Below are 18,060 nucleotides of genomic sequence, written 5' to 3'. Positions count from 1 at the left end.
TAAAAGGAAGTGATTCCCAAACCTTCCATAACAAAGCCATCACCTACAGAGAGATGAACCTGGAGAAGAGTCCCCTAAACAAGCTGGTCCTGGGGCTCTGTTCACAAACACACCCTACAGAGAGATGAACCTGGAGAAGAGTCCCCTAAGCAAGCTGGTCCTGGGGCTCTGTTCACAAACACAAACACACCCTACAGAGAGATGAACCTGGAGAAGAGTCCCCTAAGCAAGCTGGTCCTGGGGCTCTGTTCACAAACACAAACACACCCTACAGAGAGATGAACCTGGAGAAGAGTCCCCTAAACAAGCTGGTCCTGGGGCTCTGTTCACAAACACACCCCACAGAGAGATGAACCTGGAGAAGAGTCCCCTAAACAAGCTGGTCCTGGGGCTCTGTTCACAAACACAAACACACCCTACAGAGAGATGAACCTGGAGAAGAGTCCCCTAAACAAGCTGGTCCTGGGGCTCTGTTCACAAACACACCCCACAGAGAGATGAACCTGGAGAAGAGTCCCCTAAACAAGCTGGTCCTGGGGCTCTGTTCACAAACACACCCCACAGAGAGATGAACCTGGAGAAGAGTCCCCTAAACAAGCTGGTCCTGGGGCTCTGTTCACAAACACAAACACACCCTACAGAGAGATGAACCTGGAGAAGAGTCCCCTAAACAAGCTGGTCCTGGGGCTCTGTTCACAAACACACCCCACAGAGAGATGAACCTGGAGAAGAGTCCCCTAAACAAGCTGGTCCTGGGGCTCTGTTCACAAACACAAACACACCCTACAGAGAGATGAACCTGGAGAAGAGTCCCCTAAACAAGCTGGTCCTGGGGCTCTGTTCACAAACACACCCCACAGAGAGATGAACCTGGAGAAGAGTCCCCTAAACAAGCTGGTCCTGGGGCTCTGTTCACAAACACACCCCACAGAGAGATGAACCTGGAGAAGAGTCCCCTAAACAAGCTGGTCCTGGGGCTCTGTTCACAAACACAAGCACACCCTACAGAGAGATGAACCTGGAGAAGAGTCCCCTAAACAAGCTGGTCCTGGGGCTCTGTTCACAAACAGACCCCACAGAGCCCCAGGACAACAACACAATTAGACCCAATCAAATCATGAGAAAACAAAAAGATAATGACTTGACACATTGGAAAGAATTAACAAAAAAAAACAGCACACTGCCCACAAAATGAGGTGGAATCTGAGCTGCACCTCCTAACCTCCTGCCAAATATATGACCATATTAGAGAGACATATTTTCCTCAGATTACACAGATCCATAAAGAGATTGATAACAAACCCAACTTGTTTTTAGAAACTCTCATATCTACTGGGTGAAATACCACAGTGTGCCATCACAGCAGCAAGATGTGTGACCTGTTGCCACCAGAAAAGGCCAACCAGTGAAGAACAAACACCATTGTAAATACAACCCAGATTTATATTTATTTATTTTCCCTTTTCTACTTTAACTATTTGCACATCGTTACAACACTGTATATATACATAATATGACATTTGAAATGTCTTTATTCTTTTGGAACTTCTGTGAGTGTCATGTTTACTGTTCATATTTTTCTACTTCTGTATATTATCTAGTTATTATTGTTATTATTGTTATTATTGCTTTGGCAATGTAAACATATGTTTCCCCTGACAATAAAGGCTTTTACATGTTAAATTGAATTGAGATGGGGGGGGGGGGGGGATTAGGAATAACATAAAGGTCCTATGTGGCTCAGTCGGTAGAGCTTACACATCAAGGGTTGTGGGTTCAACTCCCGCTGGGGTTCAAATGTATACACGCATGACTGTTAATCGCTTTGGATAAAAGCATCTGACACACACAGGTAGGGTTGGATAGTGGGCCCTCTTGGCCCAAAGACTATTTTACCATTGAGGCCTTTTCACCATTTTGAAGTAGTCAACTGGATCACAGAAATATTGCAGCTATTCAATACAATACAACTTCAGGAATGACAGGGTGCTTCAAATAGGACGGACGGGCAGGCGGGCGGGCGGGCAAGCAGGTACCATTAGTATCAACTCTCTGTGGCCTGTCTGACATGGTACCATTAGTATAGACTCTCTGTGGCCTGCCTGACATGGCACCATTAGTATAGACTCTCTGTGGCCTGGCAGTAAGTGGTACCATTAGTATAGACTCTCTGTGGCCTGTCTGACATGGTACCATTAGTATAGACTCTCTGTGGCCTGTCTGACATGGTACCATTAGTATAGACTCTCTGTGGCCTGGCAGTAAGCGGTCTGACATGGTACCATTAGTATAGACTCTCTGTGGCCTGGCAGTAAGCGGTCTGACATGGTATCATTAGTATAGACTCTCTGTGGCCTGGCAGTGGGCTGTCTGACATGGTACCATTAGTATAGACTCTCTGTGGCCTGTCTGACATGGTACCATTAGTATAGACTCTCTGTGGCCTGTCTGACATGGTACCATTAATATAGACTCTCTGTGGCCTGTCTGACATGGTACCATTAGTATAGACTCTCTGTGGCCTGGCAGTAAGCGGTCTGATATGGTACCATTAGTATAGACTCTCTGTGGCCTGGCAGTAAGCGGTCTGACATGGTATCATTAGTATAGACTCTCTGTGGCCTGGCAGTAAGCTGTCTGACACGGTACCATTAGTATAGACTCTCTGTGGCCTGTCTGACATGGTACCATTAGTATAGACTCTCTGTGGCCTGTCTGACATGGTACCATTAGTATAGACTCTCTGTGGCCTGGCAGTAAGCGGTCTGACATGGTATCATTAGTATAGACTCTCTGTGGCCTGGCAGTAAGTGGTCTGACATGGTACCATTAGTATAGACTCTATGTGGCCTGGCAGTAAGTGGTCTGACATGGTACCATTAGTATAGACTCTCTGTGACCTGTCTGACATGGTACCATTAGTATAGACTCTCTGTGGCCTGTCTGACATGGTACCATTAGTATAGACTCTCTGTGGCCTGTCTGACATAGTACCATTAGTATAGACTCTCTGTGGCCTGGCAGTAAGTGGTACCATTAGTATAGACTCTCTGTGGCCTGTCTGACATGGTATCATTAGTATAGACTCTCTGTGACCTGTCTGACATGGTACCATTAGTTAGACTCTCTGTGGCATGGCAGTAAGCTGTCTGACATGGTACCATTAGTATAGACTCTCTGTGGCCTGTCTGACATGGTACCATTAGTATAGACTCTCTGTGGCCTGTCTGACATAGTACCATTAGTATAGACTCTCTGTGGCCTGGCAGTAAGTGGTACCATTAGTATAGACTCTCTGTGGCCTGGCAGTAAGTGGTACCATTAGTATAGACTCTCTGTGGCCTGGCAGTAAGTGGTACCATTAGTATAGACTCTCTGTGGCCTGTCTGACATGGTATCATTAGTATAGACTCTCTGTGGCCTGTCTGACATGGTATCATTAGTATAGACTCTCTGTGGCCTGTCTGACATGGTACCATTAGTATAGACTCTCTGTGGCCTGGCAGTAAGCGGTCTGACATGGTATCATTAGTATAGACTCTCTGTGGCCTGGCAGTAAGCTGTCTGACACGGTACCATTAGTATAGACTCTCTGTGGCCTGTCTGACATGGTACCATTAGTATAGACTCTCTGTGGCCTGTCTGACATGGTACCATTAGTATAGACTCTCTGTGGCCTGGCAGTAAGCGGTCTGACATGGTATCATTAGTATAGACTCTCTGTGGCCTGGCAGTAAGTGGTCTGACATGGTACCATTAGTATAGACTCTATGTGGCCTGGCAGTAAGTGGTCTGACATGGTACCATTAGTATAGACTCTCTGTGACCTGTCTGACATGGTACCATTAGTATAGACTCTCTGTGGCCTGTCTGACATGGTACCATTAGTATAGACTCTCTGTGGCCTGTCTGACATAGTACCATTAGTATAGACTCTCTGTGGCCTGTCTGACATGGTACCATTAGTATAGACTCTCTGTGGCCTGTCTGACATGGTACCATTAGTATAGACTCTCTGTGGCCTATCTGACATAGTACCATTAGTATAGACTCTCTGTGGCATGGCAGTAAGCTGTCTGACATGGTACCATTAGTATAGACTCTCTGTGGCCTGTCTGACATGGTACCATTAGTATAGACTCTCTGTGGCCTGTCTGACATGGTACCATTAGTATAGACTCTCTGTGGCCTGTCTGACATAGTACCATTAGTATAGACTCTCTGTGGCCTGGCAGTAAGTGGTACCATTAGTATAGACTCTCTGTGGCCTGGCAGTAAGTGGTACCATTAGTATAGACTCTCTGTGGCCTGGCAGTAAGTGGTACCATTAGTATAGACTCTCTGTGGCCTGTCTGACATGGTATCATTAGTATAGACTCTCTGTGGCCTGTCTGACATGGTATCATTAGTATAGACTCTGTGGCCTGTCTGACATGGTACCATTAGTATAGACTCTCTGTGGCCTGTCTGACATGGTACCATTAGTATAGACTCTCTGTGGCCTGGCAGTAAGCGGTCTGACATGGTACCATTAGTATAGACTCTCTGTGGCCTGCCTGACATGGTACCATTAGTATAGACTCTCTGTGGCCTGGCAGTAAGCGGTCTGACATGGTACCATTAGTAGACACTCTGTGGCCTGCCTGACATGGTAGGTGGAGGAGTTACCTGTGAAAGGTGTTAGGTAGAGGAGTTACCTGTGAACGGTGTTAGGTGGAGGAGTTACCTGTGAAAGGTACAAAGGCGTGTCTCATGCTGACGGAGAAGGCCACGGCCCCTTCAGGAGGAGGAGCTGGAGGTCTGATCAGCCTGGAACGGCCCCGACTGAGAAGGAAGAACACATGAGCTTATTCTGCAGATTGTTTTTAAGCACCCAGGCCGACAGTCGGGAGGCCCGGAATATGAGCAGTTCGGCAAATACCAAACAGCTGATTGTTGAGCTGCGGCTGTTAGTGAGCATACAAATACCATTGTGGGTAAACAGTTTGGCTAGGCCTACTGAAAAGAGGAGAATCTCATCTGTCCGTAGCTACCAAAGTAATTTCTCAACTCCCAACATTTTGCAAACAGCACCATTTTAGCCTACAGCCGGAGTATCTTGTATTGAGCCTGAATGGTAATATCATTGGGTGAGTCAGTGAATGGACATACAGTGCCTTGCGAAAGTATTCGGCCCCCTTGAACTTTGCGACCTTTTGCCACATTTCAGGCTTCAAACATAAAGATATAAAACTGTATTTTCTTGTGAAGAATCAACAACAAGTGGGACACAATCATGAAGTGGAACGACATTTATTGGATATTTCAAACTTTTTTAACAAATCAAAAACTGAAAAATTGGGCGTGCAAAATTATTCAGCCCCCTTAAGTTAATACTTTGTAGCGCCACCTTTTGCTGCGATTACAGCTGTAAGTCGCTTGGGGTATGTCTCTATCAGTTTTGCACATCGAGAGACTGAAATTTTTTCCCATTCCTCCTTGCAAAACAGCTCGAGCTCAGTGAGGTTGGATGGAGAGCATTTGTGAACAGCAGTTTTCAGTTCTTTCCACAGATTCTCGATTGGATTCAGGTCTGGACTTTGACTTGGCCATTCTAACACCTGGATATGTTTATTTTTGAACCATTCCATTGTAGATTTTGCTTTATGTTTTGGATCATTGTCTTGTTGGAAGACAAATCTCCGTCCCAGTCTCAGGTCTTTTGCAGACTCCATCAGGTTTTCTTCCAGAATGGTCCTGTATTTGGCTCCATCCATCTTCCCATCAATTTTAACCATCTTCCCTGTCCCTGCTGAAGAAAAGCAGGCCCAAACCATGATGATGCCACCACCATGTTTGACAGTGGGGATGATGTGTTCAGCTGTGTTGCTTTTACGCCAAACATAACGTTTTGCATTGTTGCCAAAAAGTTCAATTTTGGTTTCATCTGACCAGAGCACCTTCTTCCACATGTTTGGTGTGTCTCCCAGGTGGCTTGTGGCAAACTTTAAACAACACTTTTTATGGATATCTTTAAGAAATGGCTTTCTTCTTGCCACTCTTCCATAAAGGCCAGATTTGTGCAATATACGACTGATTGTTGTCCTATGGACAGAGTCTCCCACCTCAGCTGTAGATCTCTGCAGTTCATCCAGAGTGATCATGGGCCTCTTGGCTGCATCTCTGATCAGTCTTCTCCTTGTATGAGCTGAAAGTTTAGAGGGACGGCCAGGTCTTGGTAGATTTGCAGTGGTCTGATACTCCTTCCATTTCAATATTATCGCTTGCACAGTGCTCCTTGGGATGTTTAAAGCTTGGGAAATCTTTTTGTATCCAAATCCGGCTTTAAACTTCTTCACAACAGTATCTCGGACCTGCCTGGTGTGTTCCTTGTTCTTCATGATGCTCTCTGCGCTTTTAACGGACCTCTGAGACTATCACAGTGCAGGTGCATTTATACGGAGACTTGATTACACACAGGTGGATTGTATTTATCATCATTAGTCATTTAGGTCAACATTGGATCATTCAGAGATCCTCACTGAACTTCTGGAGAGAGTTTGCTGCACTGAAAGTAAAGGGGCTTAATAATTTTGCACGCCCAATTTTTCAGTTTTTGATTTGTTAAAAAAGTTTGAAATATCCAATAAATGTCGTTCCACTTCATGATTGTGTCCCACTTGTTGTTGATTCTTCACAAAAAAATACAGTTTTATATCTTTATGTTTGAAGCCTGAAATGTGGCAAAAGGTCGCAAAGTTCAAGGGGGCCGAATACTTTCGCAAGGCACTGTATCATTGGGTGAGTCAGTGAGTGGACATATCATTGGGTGAGTCAGTGGGTAGACATATCATTGGGTGAGTCAGTGAGTGGACATGTCATTGGGTGAGTCAGTGAGTGGACATATCATTGGGTGAGTCAGTGAGTGGACATATCATTGGGTGAGTCAGTGAGTGGACATATCATTGGGTGAGTCAGTGAGTGGACACCCAAAAGTACTTTGAATGCTTAGGACAGGAAAATGGGCCAATTTGCGCACTTGGTTATCCCTACTGCCTCTGATCTGTCGGACTTAATAAACAGAGAACATCCCTGGTCATCCCTACTTCCTCTGATCTGGAGGACTCACTAAACAGAGAACATCCCTGGTTATCCCTATTGCCTCTGATCTGGAGGACTCACTAAACAGAGAACATCCCTGGTCATCCCTACTTCCTCTGATCTGGAGGACTCACTAAACAGAGAACATCCCTGGTTATCCCTACTGCCTCTGATCTGGAGGACTCACTAAACAGAGAACATCCCTGGTCATCCCTACTGCCTCTGATCTGTCGGACTTAATAAACAGAGAACATCCCTGGTCATCCCTACTTCCTCTGATCTGTCGGACTTAATAAACAGAGAACATCCCTGGTTATCCCTACTGCCTCTGATCTGGAGGACTTAATAAACAGAAATGCAGCGTTTGTAAATTATATCTGAGTGTTGGAGTGTTCCCTGGCTATCTGTAATGATGTCTGAGTGTTCCCTGGCTATCTGTAATGATGTCTGAGTGTTCCCTGGCTATCTGTAATGATGTCTGAGTGTTGGAGTGTTCCCCTGGCTATCTGTAATGATGTCTGAGTGTTGCAGTGTTCCCCTGGCTATCTGTAATGATGTCTGAGTGTTGGAGTGTTCCCTGGCTATCTGTAATGATGTCTGAGTGTTGGAGTGTTCCCCTGGCTATCTGTAATGATGTCTGAGTGTTGGAGTGTTCCCCTGGCTATCTGTAATGATGTCTGAGTGTTGGAGTGTTCCCCTGGCTATCTGTAATGATGTCTGAGTGTTGGAGTGTTCCCCTGGCTATCTGTAATGATGTCTGAGTGTTGGAGTGTTCCCCTGGCTATCTGTAATGATGTCTGAGTGTTGGAGTGTTCCCCTGGCTATCTGTAATGATGTCTGAGTGTTGGAGTGTTCCCCTGGCTATCTGTAATGATGTCTGAGTGTTGGGAGTGTGCCCCCTGGCTATCTGTAATGATGTCTGAGTGTTGGAGTGTTCCCCTGGCTATCTGTAATGATGTCTGAGTGTTGGAGTGTTCCCCTGGCTATCTGTAATGATGTCTGAGTGTTGGGAGTGTGCCCCCTGGCTATCTGTAATGATGTCTGAGTGGTGTCGTGTTCCCCTGGCTATCTGTAATGATGTCTGAGTGGTGTCGTGTTCCCCTGGCTATCTGTAATGATGTCTGAGTGGTGTCGTGTTCCCCTGGCTATCTGTAATGATGTCTGAGTGTTGGAGTGTTCCCTGGCTATCTGTAATGATGTCTGAGTGTTGGAGTGTTCCCTGGCTATCTGTAATGATGTCTGAGTGGTGTCGTGTTCCCCTGGCTATCTGTAATGATGTCTGAGTGGTGTCGTGTTCCCCTGGCTATCTGTAATGATGTCTGAGTGGTGTCGTGTTCCCCTGGCTATCTGTAATGATGTCTGAGTGGTGTCGTGTTCCCCTGGCTATCTGTAATGATGTCTGAGTGTTGGAGTGTTCCCTGGCTATCTGTAATGATGTCTGAGTGTTGGAGTGTTCCCTGGCTATCTGTAATGATGTCTGAGTGGTGTCGTGTTCCCCTGGCTATCTGTAATGATGTCTGAGTGGTGTCGTGTTCCCCTGGCTATCTGTAATGATGTCTGAGTGTTGGAGTGTTCCCCTCAAATCAAATCAAATGTATTTATATAGCCCTTCGTACATCAGCTGATATCTCAAAGTGCTGTCTGAGTGTTGGAGTGTCCCCGTGGCTATCTGTAAATGATGTCTGAGTGTTGGAGTGTTCCCCTGGCTATCTGTAATGATGTCTGAGTGTTGGAGTGCCCCTGGCTATCTGTAATGATGTCTGAGTGTTGGAGTGTTCCCCTGGCTATCTGTAATGATATCTGAGTGTTGGAGTGTTCCCCTGGCTATCTGTAATGATGTCTGAGTGTTGGAGTGTTCCCCTGGCTATCTGTAATGATGTCTGAGTGTTGGAGTGTTCCCCTGGCTATCTGTAATGATGTCTGAGTGTTGGAGTGTTCCCCTGGCTATCTGTAATGATATCTGAGTGATGGAGTGTTCCCCTGGCTATCTGTAATGATGTCTGAGTGTTGGAGTGTTCCCCTGGCTATCTGTAATGATGTCTGAGTGTTGGAGTGTTCCCCTGGCTATCTGTAATGATGTCTGAGTGTTGGAGTGTTCCCCTGGCTATCTGTAATGATGTCTGAGTGATGGAGTGTTCCCCTGGCTATCTGTAATGATGTCTGAGTGTTGGAGTGTTCCCCTGGCTATCTGTAATGATGTCTGAGTGATGGAGTGTTCCCCTGGCTACCTGTAATGATGTCTGAGTGTTGGAGTGTTCCCCTGGCTATCTGTAATGATGTCTGAGTGATGGAGTGTTCCCCTGGCTACCTGTAATGATGTCTGAGTGATGGAGTGTTCCCCTGGCTATCTATAATGATATCTGAGTGTTGGAGTGTTCCCCTGGCTATCTGTATATTTTAAAACAAGAAAATGGTGCCATCTGCTTTGCTTAATATAAGGATTTTGAAATGATTTATACTTTTACTTTTGATACTTAAGTATATTTAGAACCAAATACTTTCGGACTTTTACTCAAGTAGTATTTTACTTGAGTAACTTTCTATTAAGGAATCTTTACTTTTACTACAGTATGACTATTGGGTACTTTTCCCACCACTGGTTATTCCCACCCAGTCCGGCGGCCATCTGGTCAAGGTTAGAGTTAGTAATTATAGATAGTTATTCCCACCCAGTCCGGCATCCATCTTGTCAAGGTTAGGGTTAGTAGTTATAGATAGTTATTCCCACCCAGTCCGGCATCCATCTTGTCAAGGTTAGGGTTAGTAGTTATAGATAGTTATTCCCACCCAGTCCGGCATCCATCTTGTCAAGGTTAGGGTTAGTAGTTATAGATAGTTATTCCCACCCAGTCCGGCGGCCATCTTGTCAAGGTTAGGGTTAGTAGTTATAGATAGTTATTCCCACCCAGTCCGGCGGCCATCTTGTCACGGTTAGGGTTAGTAGTTATAGATAGTTATTCCCACCCAGTCCGGCATCCATCTTGTGAAGGTTAGGATTAGTAGTTATAGATAGTTATTCCCACCCAGTCCGGCATCCATCTTGTCAAGGTTAGGGTTAGTAGTTATAGATAGTTATTCCCACCCAGTCCGGCGGCCATCTTGTCAAGGTTAGGGTTAGTAGTTATAGATAGTTATTCCCACCCAGTCCGGCGGCCATCTTGTCAAGGTTAGGATTAGTAGTTATAGATAGTTATTCCCACCCAGTCCGGCGGCCATCTTGTCAAGGTTAGGATTAGTAGTTATAGATAGTTATTCCCACCCAGTCCGGCGGCCATCTTGTCAAGGTTAGGGTTAATAGTTATAGATAGTTATTCCCACCCAGTCCGGCGGCCATCTTGTCAAGGTTAGGGTTAGTAGTTATAGATAGTTATTCCCACCCAGTCCGGCGGCCATCTTGTCACGGTTAGGGTTAGTAGTTATAGATAGTTATTCCCACCTAGTCCGGCATCCATCTTGTGAAGGTTAGGATTAGTAGTTATAGATAGTTATTCCCACCCAGTCCGGCATCCATCTTGTCAAGGTTAGGGTTAGTAGTTATAGATAGTTATTCCCACCCAGTCCGGCGGCCATCTTGTCAAGGTTAGGGTTAGTAGTTATAGATAGTTATTCCCACCCAGTCCGGCGGCCATCTTGTCAAGGTTAGGATTAGTAGTTATAGATAGTTATTCCCACCCAGTCCGGTGGCCATCTTGTCAAGGTTAGGATTAGTAGTTATAGATAGTTATTCCCACCCAGTCCGGCGGCCATCTTGTCAAGGTTAGGGTTAGTAGTTATAGATAGTTATTCCCACCCAGTCCGGCGGCCATCTTGTCAAGGTTAGGGTTAGTAGTTATAGATAGTTATTCCCACCCAGTCCGGCGGCCATCTTGTCAAGGTTAGGGTTAGTAGTTATAGATAGTTATTCCCACCCAGTCCGGCGGCCATCTTGTCAAGGTTAGGATTAGTAGTTATAGATAGTTATTCCCACCCAGTCCGGCGGCCATCTTGTCAAGGTTAGGGTTAGTAGTTATAGATAGTTATTCCCACCCAGTCCGGCGGCCATCTTGTCAAGGTTAGGGTTAGTAGTTATAAATAGTTATTCCAACCCTGTCCGGCGTCCATCTTGTGAGGGCGGGCTCTCCTCCACCACAGAGGCCATCTGGATCTCAAAGTCCTTCGGAACGTTCTGGATGTTTGGCTCTGTGAAGCTCACTCTGCCTGTGCACAGACACGCAGACCGACACGCAGACAGACATGCAGACAGACACGCAGACAGACAAGAATCTATCACAACATACACAAGCAGACTGATGTAGACACACACTGATCATTTATACATTACATTACATTGTAGTCATCCATCAGTACATTCAGTACACCTGTAGCAGTGTGTGTTACCTGTAGCAGTGTGTGTGTTACCTGTAGCAGTGTGTGTGTTACCTGTAGCAGTGTGTGTGTTACCTGTAGCAGTGTGTGTGTTACCTGTAGCAGTGTGTGTGTTACCTGTAGCAGTGTGTGTGTTACCTGTAGCAGTGTGTGTGTTACCTGTAGCAGTGTGTGTTACCTGTAGCAGTGTGTGTTACCTGTAGCAGTGTGTGTGTTACCTGTAGCAGTGTGTGTGTTACCTGTAGCAGTGTGTGTGTTACCTGTAGCAGTGTGTGTGTTACCTGTAGCAGTGTGTGTGTTACCTGTAGCAGTGTGTGTGTTACCTGTAGCAGTGTGTGTGTTACCTGTAGCAGTGTGTGTTACCTGTAGCAGTGTGTGTGTTACCTGTAGCAGTGTGTGTGTTACCTGTAGCAGTGTGTGTTACCTGTAGCAGTGTGTGTTACCTGTAGCAGTGTGTGTGTTACCTGTAGCAGTGTGTGTGTTACCTGTAGCAGTGTGTGTGTTACCTGTAGCAGTGTGTGTGTTACCTGTAGCAGTGTGTGTGTTACCTGTAGCAGTGTGTGTGTTACCTGTAGCAGTGTGTGTGTTACCTGTAGCAGTGTGTGTGTTACCTGTAGCAGTGTGTGTTACCTGTAGCAGTGTGTGTGTTACCTGTAGCAGTGTGTGTTACCTGTAGCAGTGTGTGTGTTACCTGTAGCAGTGTGTGTGTTACCTGTAGCAGTGTGTGTGTTACCTGTAGCAGTGTGTGTGTTACCTGTAGCAGTGTGTGTTACCTGTAGCAGTGTGTGTGTTACCTGTAGCAGTGTGTGTTACCTGTAGCAGCGTGTCACCTGTAGCAGTGTGTGTTACCTGTAGCAGTGTGTGTGTTACCTGTAGCAGTGTGTGTGTTACCTGTAGCAGTGTGTGTGTTACCTGTAGCAGTGTGTGTTACCTGTAGCAGTGTGTGTTACCTGTAGCAGTGTGTGTGTTACCTGTAGCAGTGTGTGTGTTACCTGTAGCAGTGTGTGTGTTAACTGTTGCAGTGTGTTAACTGTTGCAGTGTGTTACCTGTTGCAGTGTGTGTTACCTGTAGCAGTGTGTGTTACCTGTAGCAGTGTGTGTGTTACCTGTAGCAGCGTGTGTTACCTGTAGCAGTGTGTGTTACCTGTAGCAGTGTGTGTCTGGGAGACAGGATGTATTCTATCCATAACCAGCAGGGGATGATGTCGTTTCTCTCTCTGCAGGGGAAACACCACCGTTGTCAAGGCGTTGGTGATCCTCCTCCACTCCAGAATCACCCCCGGCAACGGGTGGAGGGAACTGAGCTTCTCCAGGATGTCCTGATGATGTCACCTTTTATTCACATATGATGTCACAGAGCAGGACCAATAACTTCACTGTGTGTGTGTGTGTGTTACCTTGGTGGTACTGAACGGTTTCCCCAACCCGGCGCGTCCTGTTCCTCTCCTGCTGTACCCCAGGGTCTTCTTACCCCTCCCTCCGCTCAAATCACAGCTGGGAGGCAGGCGCAGCTCACGGAACAACACCTGACACACCCACACAGAGACAGACACCCACACACACACACAGACACCCACACACACAGAGACAGACACCCACACACACAGACAGACACCCACACACACAGACAGACACCCACACACACAGACAGACACCCACACACAGACACACCCACACAGAGACGCACGTCAACAACAGAGTAGGAGGAACAGACATGATGATGCAGAACCTTAGAACAATACTTCTCTCCCCTTGAGATGTTGTGGTAACCTTGGTGATACCCTGAACACCTAGTCAAAACCATGGCGATACCCTGAACACCTAGTCAAGACCATGATGATACCCTGAACACCTAGTCAAGACCATGATGATACCCTGAACACCTAGTCAAGACCGTAGTGATACCCTGAACACCTAGTCAAGACCGTAGTGATACCCTGAACACCTAGTCAAGACCATGATGATAGCCTGAACACCTAGTCAAGACCATGGTGATACCCTGAACACCTAGTCAAGACCATGGTGATACCCTGAACACCTAGTCAAGACCATGATGATAGCCTGAACACCTAGTCAAGACCATGGTGATACCCTGAACACCTAGTCAAGACCATGATGATAGCCTGAACACCTAGTCAAGACCGTAGTGATACCCTGAACACCTAGTCAAGACCATGGTGATAGCCTGAACACCTAGTCAAGACCGTAGTGATACCCTGAACACCTAGTCAAAACCATGGCGATACCCTGAACACCTAGTCAAGACCATGATGATACCCTGAACACCTAGTCAAGACCATGGTGATAGCCTGAACACCTAGTCAAGACCGTAGTGATACCCTGAACACCTAGTCAAAACCATGGCGATACCCTGAACACCTAGTCAAGACCATGATGATACCCTGAACACCTAGTCAAGACCATGATGATACCCTGAACACCTAGTCAAGACCATGGTGATACCCTGAACACCTAGTCAAGACCATGGTGATAGCCTGAACACCTAGTCAAGACCGTAGTGATACCCTGAACACCTAGTCAAAACCATGGCGATACCCTGAACACCTAGTCAAGACCATGATGATACCCTGAACACCTAGTCAAGACCATGATGATACCCTGAACACCTAGTCAAGACCATGATGATACCCTGAACACCTAGTCAAGACCATGATGATACCCTGAACACCTAGTCAAGACCATGGCGATACCCTGAACACCTAGTCAAGACCATGATGATACCCTGAACACCTAGTCAAGACCATGATGATACCCTGAACACCTAGTCAAGACCATGATGATACCCTGAACACCTAGTCAAGACCGTAGTGATACCCTGAACACCTAGTCAAGACCATGATGATACCCTGAACACCTAGTCAAGACCATGGTGATACCCTGAACACCTAGTCAAGACCATTATGATACCCTGAACACCTAGTCAAGACCATGGTGATACCCTGAACACCTAGTCAAGACCATGGTGATACCCTGAACACCTAGTCAAGACCATGATGATACCCTGAACACCTAGTCAAAACCATGGCGATACCCTGAACACCTAGTCAAGACCATGGTGATAGTTACAACAAATAAACAACAAATATATGGAATGTCTGGTGGTCCGGAGGTGATTTTGGGGAAGCCCTAGAACCCCCACTCCCACTCCCTACCTGTGCCACATCCTCGGTGCTAGTCAGAGAGAAGTTGTGTCCAGCAAGGCTGTAGGCCTGTGTCTCCAGAGCTGACAGCTTGGCCTGCATCACGTGTTTCTGCCTGTCACATTCCTCCCAGCTGAAGCCAATCCCATTCAGCTCTAGCAGCGCCAGGCACACCTGGGAACGCATCTCCACACTGCGGAACACATCTACATACACACAGATGACAGACAGACAGACAGACAGACAGACAGACAGACAGACAGACAGAGAGAGAAAGAGAGAGAGAGAAAGAGAGAGAGAGAGCGAGACAGAGAGAGAGAGAGAGAGAGAGGAGACAGAGAGAGAGAGAGAGAGAGGAGACAGAGAGACAGAGACAGAGACAGAGAGAGAGAGAGAGAGAGAGAGAGAGAGGAGACAGAGAGAGAGAGAGAGAGAGAGGAGACAGAGAGAGAGGAGACAGAGAGAGAGAGAGAAAGCGAGAGCGAGAGAGACAGACAGAGAGAGAGGAGACAGAGAGGAGACAGAGAGAGAGAGAGAGAGAGGAGACAGAGAGAGAGAGAGCGAGCGAGACAGAGAGAGCGAGCGAGACAGAGAGAGAGAGAGAGAGAGAGGAGACAGAGAGAGAGAGAGAGAGAGAGAGAGCGAGAGCGAGAGAGACAGACAGAGAGAGAGGAGACAGAGAGGAGACAGAGGTACAGAACAGAAACAGAATTATCAAAAACTGAGACATAAGGTAGAAGTCCGGCTGTCAGATGTGTTCCTTACCTATCAGTCCATCTTTCTCCAGCAGGGTAGTGAGGTGACCCATGGTGCTGTGTATTAGCACGCTGTCTATGGCTGCTCGTAGGCGAGGGGAGTGTGTGCGTCCATCCAGCAGCGGTAGTTCTGAGGGACAGTAGCAGGTGACCATGTTGGTTAGAGTTCTCTCCTCACTACCCGGGTCCAACAGCCAAGACGCCACCTAAACTCACACAGACACACACACACATAGACACCCACAGATAGACACACACACACACACAGACGGACACACACAGATAGACAGACACACACACAGATAGACACACACACACACAGATAGACACACACACACACACAGATAGACACACACACACACACAGATAGACACACACACACACAGATAGACACACAAACAGAGATAGACACACACAGTTAGATAAAACTCCACCTACACAGCTTGTATATAAATGTCTGTGTGTGTGTGTACCTTCATGTCTTCACAGGGTCCTTCCAAGGAGATACCATAGCTCAGCACCAGTGTCTTGTATACCTGGATGATGTCATAAGTCATGACCACACCCCCTGCCCCGTCGGCCAATGACTTACTCAGACAGGCTCTCATCTGCTCCACCCTCTCTCCAACTGGCAAATCAGCAGCCAGCGGGGGCGGGGCCATACTGGAGCACATCTCTGTGGGACAGTAATTCCATGTTCATGACATGTCAGAGTGAAAACACAACCTGTAGATGGCTTCAACTACCTCACATAGTTCCAACTTTTATTTTTTTTATTTTACCTTTATTTAACTAGGCAAGTCAGCTAAGAACAAATTCTTATTTTCAATGACGGCCTAGGAACAGTTCAGGGGCAGATTGACAGATTTGTACCTTGTCAGCTCCGGGATTTGAACTTGCAACCTTCCGGATACTAGTCCAACACTCTAACCACTAGGCTACCCTGCCGCCCAACTACCTCAGATGGCTTCAACTACCTCAGATTGCTTCAACTACCTCAGAAGGCTTCAACTACCTCAGATGGCTTCAACTACCTCAGAACGCCAGTACAGCTATCCCAAAGAAACAAGAGAGAGAGAGAGAGAGAGAGAGAGAGAGAGAGAGAGAGAGAGAGAGAGAGAGAGAGAGACAGAGAGACAGAGAGAGAGAGACAGAGAGAGACAGAGAGACAGAGAGAGAGAGACAGAGAGAGAGAGAGACAGAGAGAGAGAGAGAGAGGGGACCGTTCCTATGAGAGAGAGAGACAGGAACGTTCCTATGTTTTAGTGTTTACTTCTGTCCTGTAGTAGTGAAATGTTGTGTGTGTGTACCGGTACTCTGCTGCAGTAGTAGTAGTAGTAGTATGTGTATGCGTGTGTGTACCGGTACTCTGCTGCTGTAGTAGTGATATGTGGTAGTAGTAGTATGTGTATGCGTGTGTGTACCGGTACTCTGCTGCTGTAGTAGTGATATGTAGTAACAGTCTGTTCCTCCCCAGCAGACAGCCAGTCCTGTTAACACCACACTTCCTGAGGAACACCGGGGAAGACCTACCCACATCATAGAAACATGAATAACTAGGACTCAGTCATAGAAACATCAATAACATTCAATAAGCTTATGTAGTCAGGTGTGTGTGTGTTAGGCCTGGAATTACATGCACACCAACATCCTGTTATAGGTTTACATGCACACCAACATCCTGTTATAGGTTTACATGCACACCAACATCCTGTTATAGGTTTACATGCACACCAACATCCTGTTATAGCTTTACATGCACACCAACATCCTGTTATAGCTTTACATGCACACCAACATCCTGTTATTGTTTTACATGCACACCAACACCCTGTTATAGCTTTACATGCACACCAACATCCTGTTATAGGTTTACATGCACACCAACATCCTGTTATTGTTTTACATGCACACCAACACCCTGTTATAGCTTTACATGCACACCAACATCCTGTTATAGGTTTACATGCACACCAACATCCTGTTATTGTTTTACATGCACACCAACATCCTGTTATAGGTTTACATGCACACCAACGCCATAATGACATCCCAATACCTCCATAATGACATCACAATACCCCAATACGCCAAGCTTGTAGAGTTATACCCAAGAAGACTCGAGGCTGTAATCGCTGCCAAAGGTGCTTCGAAAAAGTATGAATACTTCTGTAAATGTGTACTTCAGATAGTTTTTTTATACATTTGGGTCTGAATACTTATATACATGTGATGTGTTTTTTTTAAATAAATTTGCAAACATTTAAAAAAAAAACTGTTTTTGCTTTTTCATTATGGGTGTCCCCGTTTTAGTTACTATTCCATTAGTCAGTGTGTAGATTTATGAGGGGGAAAACGATTTAATCAATTTTAGAATAAGGCTGCAACCTACCAAAATGTGGTAGGAGTGAAGGGGTCTGAATACTTTAGGAAGGCCCTGTATATGCCGCAACATGTATGAGGTTATAGACCTACAGTCAGTGTCCCTGTTTTAGTTACTATTCCATTAGTCAGTGTCCCTGTTTTAGTTACTATTCCATTAGTCAGTGTCCCTGTTTTAGTTACTATTCCATTAGTCAGTGTCCCTGTTTTAGTTACTATTCCATTAGTCAGTGTCCCTGTTTTAGTTACTATTCCATTACAGTGTCCCTGTTTTAGTTACTATTCCATTACAGTGTCCCTGTTTTAGTTACTATTCC

The 18,060-nt window shown here is 46.1% G+C and overlaps 1 protein-coding gene across 1 annotated transcript in view; it reads right to left on the bottom strand.

Annotated features, from left to right (window-relative positions):
- Positions 1–18,060, bottom strand: part of LOC139388247 (polymerase (DNA directed), theta) — a 65,008-nt gene that overhangs the window by 7,598 nt on the left and 39,350 nt on the right. The window contains exons 22-29 of the mRNA XM_071134796.1: positions 16,786–16,890; positions 15,835–16,037; positions 15,372–15,567; positions 14,619–14,812; positions 12,843–12,971; positions 12,590–12,764; positions 11,166–11,277; positions 4,727–4,824 (exon numbers count right to left, since the gene is read on the bottom strand). Of these exons, the coding sequence (XP_070990897.1) occupies positions 4,727–4,824; positions 11,166–11,277; positions 12,590–12,764; positions 12,843–12,971; positions 14,619–14,812; positions 15,372–15,567; positions 15,835–16,037; positions 16,786–16,890 (1,212 nt within the window). The remainder of the gene's footprint in view (positions 1–4,726; positions 4,825–11,165; positions 11,278–12,589; positions 12,765–12,842; positions 12,972–14,618; positions 14,813–15,371; positions 15,568–15,834; positions 16,038–16,785; positions 16,891–18,060) is intronic.

Source organism: Oncorhynchus clarkii, chromosome 29, assembly GCF_045791955.1.
Source record: "Oncorhynchus clarkii lewisi isolate Uvic-CL-2024 chromosome 29, UVic_Ocla_1.0, whole genome shotgun sequence".
In the NCBI taxonomy this organism is placed as follows: Eukaryota; Metazoa; Chordata; class Actinopteri; order Salmoniformes; family Salmonidae; genus Oncorhynchus; species Oncorhynchus clarkii.
Note: the sequence above shows the minus strand (reverse complement) of the source record. Positions and strands in the feature narration are given on the sequence as shown.